The sequence below is a fragment of the Trypanosoma cruzi genome, genomic scaffold (assembly GCF_000209065.1).
Source record: "Trypanosoma cruzi strain CL Brener 1047053516999 genomic scaffold, whole genome shotgun sequence".
In the NCBI taxonomy this organism is placed as follows: domain Eukaryota; phylum Euglenozoa; class Kinetoplastea; order Trypanosomatida; family Trypanosomatidae; genus Trypanosoma; species Trypanosoma cruzi.
The window spans coordinates 98462-108015 of record NW_001849399.1 but is presented as its reverse complement, the minus strand read 5'-3'; the positions used below and the strand labels follow the sequence as shown (position 1 = coordinate 108015).

At 46.2% G+C, this 9554-nt stretch overlaps 8 protein-coding genes across 8 annotated transcripts, besides 9 other annotated features; all 8 read right to left on the bottom strand.

Moving 5' to 3' along the window:
• Positions 1 to 9554: part of a sequence feature (heterozygous, non-Esmeraldo-like haplotype) that runs on past the window's edge.
• Positions 302 to 1063, bottom strand: Tc00.1047053508661.70 (hypothetical protein, conserved; the record flags this gene model as incomplete). The annotated part of the gene is made up of 1 exon (XM_801564.1): positions 302 to 1063. The coding sequence occupies one exon, from the start codon at positions 1061 to 1063 to the stop codon at positions 302 to 304; it is 762 nt and encodes a 253-aa protein (XP_806657.1).
• On the bottom strand, positions 1385 to 2629 carry Tc00.1047053508661.60 (hypothetical protein, conserved; the record flags this gene model as incomplete). The annotated part of the gene is made up of 1 exon (XM_801563.1): positions 1385 to 2629. One exon carries the CDS (start codon positions 2627 to 2629, stop codon positions 1385 to 1387), a length of 1245 nt encoding a protein of 414 aa, XP_806656.1.
• Positions 2703 to 2822: a sequence feature (T-rich).
• Tc00.1047053508661.50 (ribonuclease H, putative) lies at positions 3057 to 4031 on the bottom strand (the record flags this gene model as incomplete). Its single annotated transcript, XM_801562.1, has 1 exon — positions 3057 to 4031. The coding sequence occupies one exon, from the start codon at positions 4029 to 4031 to the stop codon at positions 3057 to 3059; it is 975 nt and encodes a 324-aa protein (XP_806655.1).
• Positions 4283 to 4312: a microsatellite.
• Tc00.1047053508661.40 (hypothetical protein, conserved) lies at positions 4519 to 5301 on the bottom strand (the record flags this gene model as incomplete). Its single annotated transcript, XM_801561.1, has 1 exon — positions 4519 to 5301. One exon carries the CDS (start codon positions 5299 to 5301, stop codon positions 4519 to 4521), a length of 783 nt encoding a protein of 260 aa, XP_806654.1.
• On the bottom strand, positions 5558 to 5785 carry Tc00.1047053508661.34 (hypothetical protein, conserved; the record flags this gene model as incomplete). Its single annotated transcript, XM_801565.1, has 1 exon — positions 5558 to 5785. The coding sequence occupies one exon, from the start codon at positions 5783 to 5785 to the stop codon at positions 5558 to 5560; it is 228 nt and encodes a 75-aa protein (XP_806658.1).
• Positions 5805 to 5825: a microsatellite.
• Positions 5935 to 5980: a sequence feature (T-rich).
• Positions 6144 to 6174: a microsatellite.
• On the bottom strand, positions 6373 to 7221 carry Tc00.1047053508661.30 (DnaJ chaperone protein, putative; the record flags this gene model as incomplete). Its single annotated transcript, XM_801560.1, has 1 exon — positions 6373 to 7221. The coding sequence occupies one exon, from the start codon at positions 7219 to 7221 to the stop codon at positions 6373 to 6375; it is 849 nt and encodes a 282-aa protein (XP_806653.1).
• Positions 7342 to 7370: a microsatellite.
• On the bottom strand, positions 7546 to 8175 carry Tc00.1047053508661.20 (ubiquitin/ribosomal protein S27a, putative; the record flags this gene model as incomplete). Its single annotated transcript, XM_801559.1, has 1 exon — positions 7546 to 8175. The coding sequence occupies one exon, from the start codon at positions 8173 to 8175 to the stop codon at positions 7546 to 7548; it is 630 nt and encodes a 209-aa protein (XP_806652.1).
• Positions 8272 to 8369: a sequence feature (T-rich).
• Tc00.1047053508661.10 (hypothetical protein, conserved) lies at positions 8377 to 8979 on the bottom strand (the record flags this gene model as incomplete). Its single annotated transcript, XM_801558.1, has 1 exon — positions 8377 to 8979. The coding sequence occupies one exon, from the start codon at positions 8977 to 8979 to the stop codon at positions 8377 to 8379; it is 603 nt and encodes a 200-aa protein (XP_806651.1).
• Positions 9407 to 9517: a sequence feature (T-rich).

The following is a 9554-nucleotide window of genomic DNA, read 5'->3' as shown; positions in this document are numbered from 1 at the left end:
TACAGCTGCCATCCGGCCTTAACCCTCAATTTCCCCCCTTTCTTCTTTTTTTTCTTTTGTGTTTTGTTGTACGGGCGGTATCTGTCCTTTTCAATCGCTTGGCTCCTTTTCATTTATGCTTCTTTCTCTCTCTCTCTCACTTTTTTTTTTTGGTTGTTTTCCGCCCTTTTTTTTTTTGACTGTTGTTTCTTTGAGGAGTGTGTATTCTTTGCCTTCGGGTAACGTGTATCCAATAGCACGCGACACTTTACAGATTTCAGCCTCTCCGCCTTTTTTTTCATCTTTTTTTTTTTTTTTTCCTTCAGTCCTTTTGCTGCTTTTTGGGGGTGTTGCTCGGTTTCCACAGTCCCTGCTTCCTCTTCATCTCTCCGTACAAGAGCACACTACGGTAGTACTCCGTCTCGCGGCAACCCGACGGAATTCCCCGCGGTGGAATGCGTCGAAGGCAATTGCGTGCACTTTCCGAAGCACGGCATATTCCTGTCTGTCGCACGTATGACACACACTCCTGCCTTGCCCATAACCACCTGCTGCAGGCACCGCTGAAGGTAATTCGTCGTCGCCAGGGCAATTTGGTGTTCCGCTGGGATTCAAAGTGCTGTAGAAGACATTTAAGCGGCGCTTCCATTTGCTTGGGGCATAACTGCCTCAACTCCGCTTCACAAGCAAAAAACGGGAACGTCAACGAATTGGTTTCTGACACCTCGGAGGATGTTTGCGGCGGGGAGAGTTCCTGGAATTGAATTTCGGTTGTCGACAACTCCGCATGTGAGAGTGACAATCCGAACATGAGTACGACGCAGACAAAAATCCAAACAGTGCATACGCCTCTCATCCCAAGCATAAGAGCCAAATACAGATAATTATTTTCCTTTTTTTTTTTTTTGTTGTTGTTTTGACCAGGGTGTGTAATTGGAGAAGAATAGAAGAAAAGGAAGAGATACAGAGAAAATTCCATGGGAGCAAACGGGGGGCACGCGAATATCATTCTGTTCACCAAAAAAAAAAAAAAAAAAGGCCCATGCATCGGGCAGAACCTTATATAAATATATTTGCCGTCCATTGTCCTATTTCCACCGTTTCCCCTTCTTTTTCGATTAGCCACTTTCTTGTTGCTTTCGATCTTTTCTTTTGATTCCCCTCTTGTTCTCCCCTCAGGGATCGACGTGATACTGGGGGTTGTAACCAAAAGGGGTTAACCTGTTCTCGTCCCTTCACAACCCTCACCCTGTGACTTTCCTCCCGTCCAGTCACTTGTATACATAATAATAGGCTTAAATTTGCCGCATCCCTCTTTCTTTCTTTTTTTTTTTCCTTCGTGTGTGTGCGTGTGTGTAGGCCCTAACGCACACACACACACGAGGCGAAGAATAACTGGGGTGCGTTAAGAGTGTTTTGGCGTATCTTCTGCAACCGTCTCCTCCGTGATGGCGTCAAAAACTTTCCTGAGAAAAATTATCAAGAAGATAGCCCCCACAACGGCAAATGCCACCTGCGGAAAAAACACCCAGTTGGGGTTCGCCGTGTCCCACATCACCCACCCCGTGTAAAAGCTGTACTGAAGCGGCACCGCAAGCAATAAAGTGTAGACGGGCAAAAACACATTGGCGGAACAGATGCGGTCAAACATGGAGAACCCTGTCTCCTCTTTTCCTCCCTTTCCCCCTCCACCCGTTTTATTCAGAAGTGAATAAATGAACAAAGCCGCTAATGAATAGTCCGGAAGGGCGAGATGAAAACGACAAAGCTTGCTAAGACAAACGGCAAACAAAACCAGGAATAGCCTTCGGTTCCCAGGGATGGAGCTTGCGTACTCCAAAGGCTTCGCCAGCACCTCGGTGGGTACTGCAACCGCGACTAGCACTGTCAGCATCGCGGGCAGTTGAATTTGAAACACCTCCATACAGCGCTCAAAGACGGGAATAATGAGAAGGCGCACGTACCACATCACCCCATTGTCGGGTGGGGCGTAAAGGGATGTTCGAGTGCTCATATTCCGCCACTGGAAAAGGTATAGCAGAGAAAATCCACCAATGCCCAACTCACCTAGAATCACCCCAATAATAGCAACTTTTGAGCTTTTGGTTCCGACGGGAAACCACAGCGCTACCGTGACGGCAATAAAAGAAAAACCCAACACCGGTGCAAGAATTCGAGCAACATAAATAAGCCCACCGCGGATTCGTGGCCTTCGACAGCATTCAATCACGACAGTGAGAATAAGATGCTCCACGGGTGCCAAGGATTCAAGGGCCGGTAATAAAATCATGGCCGGGTTTAACACAAATAAAGTAAAGACAAGCTGTGGGATGGCCGACGGCCACTGGCTAACAAGGAACACAGTCAACGCATCACAAACGCACAAGATGCTTACATACATCGCAGATGGCAAGAGCGGGATGTGCTCTACATACCAGGGAACCACGACAAGAAGATACTCCGGTACAGCACCAAATCGCTGTTTCCAGAAGACTGCCTCCTTCCATGTTTCAGCGGCGGTATTGGGTGTCGTGATGCCAAAATGATACGGAAGAGGAAGGAAATCCCTAAAGTTGTAGGTGAGCCACCGCACAGTCAATGTCACCAAAGCTGCTGCCAATGGCAGTGTCAGTGATTCCGTTTTCGGCATCTCCAGTCCACTCAATGAAAAAAGACAGTTGATATTTGTGGCCTGCTAGCAAAAAGAAGCAAAATTTTACAACAAAGCGTAGAAAAAAAAAAAAACAACAACAACAACAAAACATAATAATAAAGAAACAAAGGAATATGCACACACAAAAACAGAAAAAAGAGATGGAGGTAAAAGAAAGAAGGAACAATAAGCCTTTCTGTGCCTCTTCTTGTGAAAGGCAGCAATCTTTTGGTGTGCTCAACAGAGACTAATGCTTCAGAGTAGTCAAAAAAAGCCTTCTATATCTATCACGGAAATTTCATGTGAATTTATATGAGTGAAGAACACCTGCCCGAAATATGTGCCGTGTTTCCTTACAGACAAAAAATATCAGATGTGGATATACACAAGATGTGAGATGCAGAGACTTCTAATTGGCAAAATTTTACCCCAGAGACGGATGCTGAGTATCCTGAATGGTGGCCACCGTCTTCAGCCGGAGCAGGTGGGTGTACACCGTGTGTCGGCGTGGTGGTGGCTTGACAAAGCTCAGAAGACGCTGCTTTTTGCCGTCGCTACTTCCACCACTGGTAGCACGCTTTTTTTCTGCCTTGGTCTTGGCATCCTCCTCGAAGAGAATCGGGACGCAGACGTCTTTATTTTTGGCGAGCTCGACAACGGGACCCCAACTCAGTCGTACAAAGTCAAATTCGCGGGGCAATACAAAAAAACGATGAACGTGGGAGCGCACCCAAGTCATCACTTTGGGGTCGCTTGGGTACCCGCTGCCAACGTCAATGCCCAGCCGCTCAATGTGCCTGTCGCGTTCCACCTTCGCCACAACAGAGGCGGCTGCTACGATGGGGAACTTCGTTTCTGCTTTCTTGGCAACCGTTATGCGCAAATGCGGAAAACGACCAGAAAGACGCTGCTGGTAAGATTCTGGTGGGCCCACAGTGTCGATGTAGGCACCACACAACATTCCAGTGGCCTCTAGTGTTGCCTTGGAAATGATAGCGATGGCTGTATCATGACTGAGGGTGTTCAGATTCTTGCCATGGATACCTGTCATGGCGGCAGCAATTTCAGCGGGTGTGACAACAACAGTGAAGGTGCTGAAGGTCTTTAGCTCCTGTAGCTTACAAAGCACATCCTTCCGTTGGTTTTCACCAAGCAATTTACTGTCATTGACACCGCAGTACTCCAGAAGACGATCATGCTCATGAAGGGCAATCATGGCTCCCGTGTACACCATTGGACCAATCACAGGACCTCTCCCCGCTTCATCGATGCCCAACACCATGTGGTTCTCTGTGCAATCCATGGCCCGCATAAATTCGGCAACGTCAAATTCAACGCTAGTACGACTCCCCTTTGCCCCACTAAGGGCTTTACTGCTTGCGGAACGTGGCTCTGCCATGCTTTGCCCTCGCAGCTATCAAACTCCCTTTCCCTCCCCTTTTTCTTAAAGACTAATAAAAAAAAAGACAAGTAAGTTTAACTGCAAAAGACGAAGAAGAAAAGCATCCACACGCTGCTCCATCTTAAGCTCGAATAAAGAAGGATTGTGAGACACAAAACACACGCACATACACATATATAAAAAAAGCAAACAACAATGGGAGGCTCAGAAACAGGAAAAAGTTGAGAATTCCGTTACGCATTCTTCTGAAAAAAAAAAAAAAAAAAAAAAAAAAAAAAGATGCTTCCTGGTCAAATAAAAATAAAAACCAACAACAACCAGCAAATACACCAACAAGAAGAACACAATAGGAAATTTCAAGACAGATACGCAGAAACATCTCGGCTTCTGTGTGGGAGCACTGAGCCCAAACTATGCAGGGCGTGTGGCATTCTCCGCCCTTTTCTCTCCTTGTTTCTTATTTACCCTTTTATTCTCACTCATTTCATATGGCACCCGTTTCTTTACCGTATCTCATCTTTTGCTTCGAATGGGTCCGAGCCTCCTTCAAACCTGTGATGCCGCCAAGTCGGCGATTCACACCAAGGAAGGTGTAAAACATATTGGGCAAAATCGTCTCGCATCGCACAGACCTGTAGGAGACAAGAAGCGACACTGCAATGCCAAGAAGAAACACCGACTCCGCTCCACGATCGGTCTGCAGCTTGATGGCACTCTCGTTGGGGTCGGCAGGGTTGTGGTAGACCACCAGCTGCGTTCCCGCACCGAGAAGGGCTGGGTTTGACACCATCTCCTCCTTGTGGATGCCACCGCTGCGGAATCGATCACCCACATACTCTTTTCCTCCCACAACAAAGCGATACTGCACATGACTCGAGCCCCCGCGCTTCATGACAATATTGTGATCAAATATAGTGGCCACTGCAGGCTTCCACGTCAGAGAACGTCTATAGCGCTCCTCCGCCTCGGCGATCCATCGCAATTGCAGGTAGGCCAAATATGAATAAATGGCGCAGAAGCTGACACGAAAGGTACTAAGGTACCACGGCATCCCTCCAAGAATCCCTTCGCCCTCCACCCTCACTATCACCCGGTTTTCCTTTTCCTTCAGGAAAACCCTCTTATCACCGTCCAGCAACGGCTCGCTCTCAAATTTGGAGCACGGAACAGTATATATGCATACAGACCCATTTGTAATGCAAAAAAAAAAAAGGTGAAAAAAAAGTAAAATGGAGAAAAAAATATATATCTGCATATATGCATGCATGTAAAGGGGTTTCTGGTAAGGCAACTCCTAAAACTTACTGGTGAATTCATTTCCACGTTCATATTTGTAGCAAACATCACCCCATATTAGAGACTTGGGGTCTTACTACCATAAACCTCCTAATTTTCCACTTCTACATTTCCACCAGTTTCACATTCCCTCATTGACAGAATCATTCAATTGCTCACCTCTCTTTTTGTAAATTCATCCGTTTCATCCACAGGAGCACAAACACAACTCTTTCTCTTTAACTTTCTTAGTATTCATTTGTGTGCGCAGGAACCTTATTGACTGTCTCGATGCCGCCCGCACCATCAGGTTTCTGGGCCACGTATCCAGGTGAAGAATAGCGCTCATACTTCACCCGACGGCTCTCTTTCATGGCGCTGTGAAGAGCCTCTGTGCAAACGTTAAGGTACTTCAAATAGCTAATACCTTGCTCCCTCCAATTGCCATTCAGCAGAGTGAAGCTGCGTCGCATCATTTTTTTTTCCTTCTGGCTTAAAAAAAAAAAAAAAAAAAAACCGCTGTGTCTCTTTCCTCCTCTCACACCCTCCTTTCACCTTTTAGGTCCCTTTGCCTTGCCTCAATTCCTTGCGCTGTTCCCACCGTCCTCAATGCCACAAGGAGGAGAAAAAAAAAAAAAAAAAAAGAAGAGAGGAAAAATAAAATAAATAAATTTTAAAAGTAAATTGTACAAAAGGGAATTTTCCCCATGAATGCCTGCTTACTTTCCTTTTTCGTCCACTTCGGCTGTTTACTTTATGCACACATCCATCAGTCATTACTCTCTCATTTCGTCCACACGCACAAAAGCAAATAATCTGCCTTTTCGCGCCGACTTTTTTTTTTCTTTTTTTCTTTCCTTTTTTTAATGTTTGGATTATTTGGACTTTTGGCACTGTACCCCCATCACATCTAATTTTCTTTTTTTACTTTTCTTGGCATGATATACAATAGTACTATTTCTGGGTTGTAGCCATCAATAGAAATGGCCCCACGAAGTTCCGCGCCCCAAATACAAACTTTTTTTCTTTCCTTTATGGATTTCCCGGCAAAAATAATAAGGCGTCACCGCAAGTGGAGGTGAAAGAGCCACTGGGCCTCGTCATCCGCGCCCACGTTTGAACAGCGTAATTCCTCGTCGTACTTTGCGCGTTCCTCTGGATCACACAGAACCTCATTTGCTTTCGTCATCACCTTGAATAGTTCTACCTCCTCTGGTGTTTGGTCGCGACCCACACGATCGGGATGAAGCTCCAGTGCCTTTTGCTTGTACCTCTGCCGTATCTGCTCCTCTGTGGCGTCGCGTGTGACACCTAAAATATCGTAGTAATTCATTATTTTCAACAAACGTGCCCTTACTGCGTTGTTGGAGGAGCCATGGCTAAGGTCTTCCAGGGACGGATCGTCCCGCACATCTGCCCGTCGTCCTTTGCTTTGATTTTCAAACGCTTCCAGGAGGGAATGTTCATCTGAGTACCGGACGCGCTCCGCCGGTTTAGAGAAGTCAAGAAGATCCGTGAACGGCTTTTCTTCCCGCTTCATCGAAGAGGACGGCTGTAAACTGGGGGTATGGGAAGTAAAGAATGCGTCAAGAGGATCATTGGATCTGCCAGCCATGTTGTCGACGGGAGAGGCTTCACTTTTCTGGCCCTCAGCAGAGACCCAAATCCACTGCTCTTCCGGTTCTTGGCATTCTGTTTTTGAACCAGCCTGCACGCTGCCGACACCGGCACTAGCTGACGGCATCACCGCCCCTCCACTTGACGCAACAGGAAAACCAAACAACTCACCAAAGTTCACCTTTGCGCACGAACCACTGGTGCCGTCGCCGTTGTTGACGGGTCTACCTTTAAGCACCTGTCCTTTTCCGCCCAAAGAAGGTGGGAGGCATTCGTCAATGTCTTCTAGTCCCATTTCTCCTTCCTTGACGATGCGACCACCGGGACGCACCGCAACAGGCGCCTCCTACGCCGAATTGCCACTTACACAAACACACTGGTGCGCAAGCAAAACAAACAAACAAAAGTCGCTCAAAAAAAAAAAAAAAAGAAAAGAGAAGAAAACAACAACAACATACAGACGTCAATAAAAGCCCGCATTCAATTTCCAAGTGAGCAACGCCACAGCAGAGAAAAAGTAGTAAAAAAAAAAAAGACAGAAAGCGCCCATCAAAGACATGTCAGAAGCATCAAATAAAATAAAATAAGTCAAGAGGAAGTCACAATGCCGATGTCAAAATTACCTTGCCGCGTACGTCAGGTGGCACTTGCCGCAGTACTTGCGATCCTTGTGCTGAGCCATGAAGACTCCAGCTCCGCAGACCGGATTGGGGCACTCGTCCCGGGTGCGCTCCACCTTGAAGGAGCCGTCGTCGTTTTCCGTCACCTTGAAGTACTTGAGAGCCCGCATCTTCTCCAGCTTATGGCGGTGGATCGGCTTCTTAGGCTTCGTGAAGACCTTCTTCTTCTTCTTTTTCCCCTTACCGCCCTCAACGGGAAGCATCACCTGGATGGTGCTCTCGCGCTGCAGGCCGTAATCGGCAAGGGTGGCCTCGTCGCAGAGGCACTGGCCGCCGTAGAAGAGAGTGCCATCGCAGACACCGGCCTTTAACCTGAGGCTGGCGACAGTCTCCTGCGCCGAGGCCTGAATGGCGCTGGTCTTGCCGGCCGCCGACTTGACAAAAATCTGCATCCTTCCTTCTGTGCGGAGAATAAAGAAAGAAGAAAGAGAGAGAGAAGGTAGGCGAGCATAAACAATACAACACGGATGCTCCAAAGAAAAAAGCAAAAAACGTTCTTCACCATTTTGATTAGCACCTACTGGTTCAGTCGGCGCGACGTTCCACCACCGGACAGAAGTTAACACCATCTTTAGTACTCGTAGTCAATTCAAACCTTACTTCTCAAACAAATTCAAACGTTATAGCTGGCTCCCTGTCGCTGCACACGCATCCCACTCCTCTTCAAGTAAGAAAGAGAAAGCACGCGAGAGAGAAACAATAATAAGAAAGGCAAAAACAACAAAACAAGAAGAAAAATAATAATAATAAGAAAAAAAAAATATAGCCAATCAGCTTTTTGCACCGGACACCGATGGCTTCTTCTTATCCTTTTCAAAAGTTGACTCACCCATGATAAAATCCGTGAAACTTAAACCAGCTTCATTGAGTCCCTTTCTTATATAAGGTATCACATCTTTGGCGTACAACTGATCGCTGAGCCACACCTCTAGACGCACTAACTCAGGGGACTCTTGATTGGGACGTGAAGAAAGACGTACCACGTCACACACCGTTTTGCCGTTAAAAACGTCATAAGTCAGTCCTTCCCCTAGAACGCTGCTCAGTACGAAATCCATCCCCTTCTCTGCAACTGACGCCTTGTAAAGATCCACAAGAACCCGTGTACCATTGGGAAAGGCTTCGTAGCTTGCATCAACGTTGTTGCGAGCAAAAATGAATGTGCTACCGTTTCCCAGTTGGTGCAACTTTGGTAACGAGTTGATGGTCGACCAAAACTCCTCCACAGTGCGGATGTAGTCAAGTGGCTGCTGAAGTGCCTGTTTGGCTTTGTTCCAGTCCCCCTTGAAATCATACTTCACGGTGTCTGGAGTAAGTTGGGGAATGTAGCTGAGAAACCACGGGTCTTTGAGGGCGTGAGCCGTTTCCTTCATTCTCCGTACCCTTGACAATTGTGGGAGTGGACCCGCCACCTTGCCCTTGATCTATCACTCTCCTGTTGGCGGAGCCAATAAATAAATGTTTACAGCACTTAAAGCAACAAAGAAAAATAAATAAATAAAAAGTGGCGTTATCAAATCCCCTTTGGAAATTAAAATTCGTGAGCGGTGGCAACAAAACAGCCCCACCCTACCACACCCCCTCCAAAGACAAAAAAAAAAAAAAAAAGCAAACCAAACCAAACCAAAGGAAAAATCAATGCAGGTTCACACCACGCCGGAACATATCTGGCGCCAAGAAGGAAAAAAAAAACAACAACAACAAATGCTCAGGTATACAGCAGACAAATATATAAGGTGTACGTATACATTATCTACGTATCGATATAACATTTACGCGCGCGTGCAGAAAAAATTCCGCTAAAAATCCAAAACACACAGAAAAAGAAAAAAAAAATAATAATAATCATTGAAAAACAATAAAAACAAAAAAGCAACCAAACAAATAAATACATAGAAATAAAAATTAGAAAGGCTTTATTCTACGCTAATACACATTCAAAAATAAA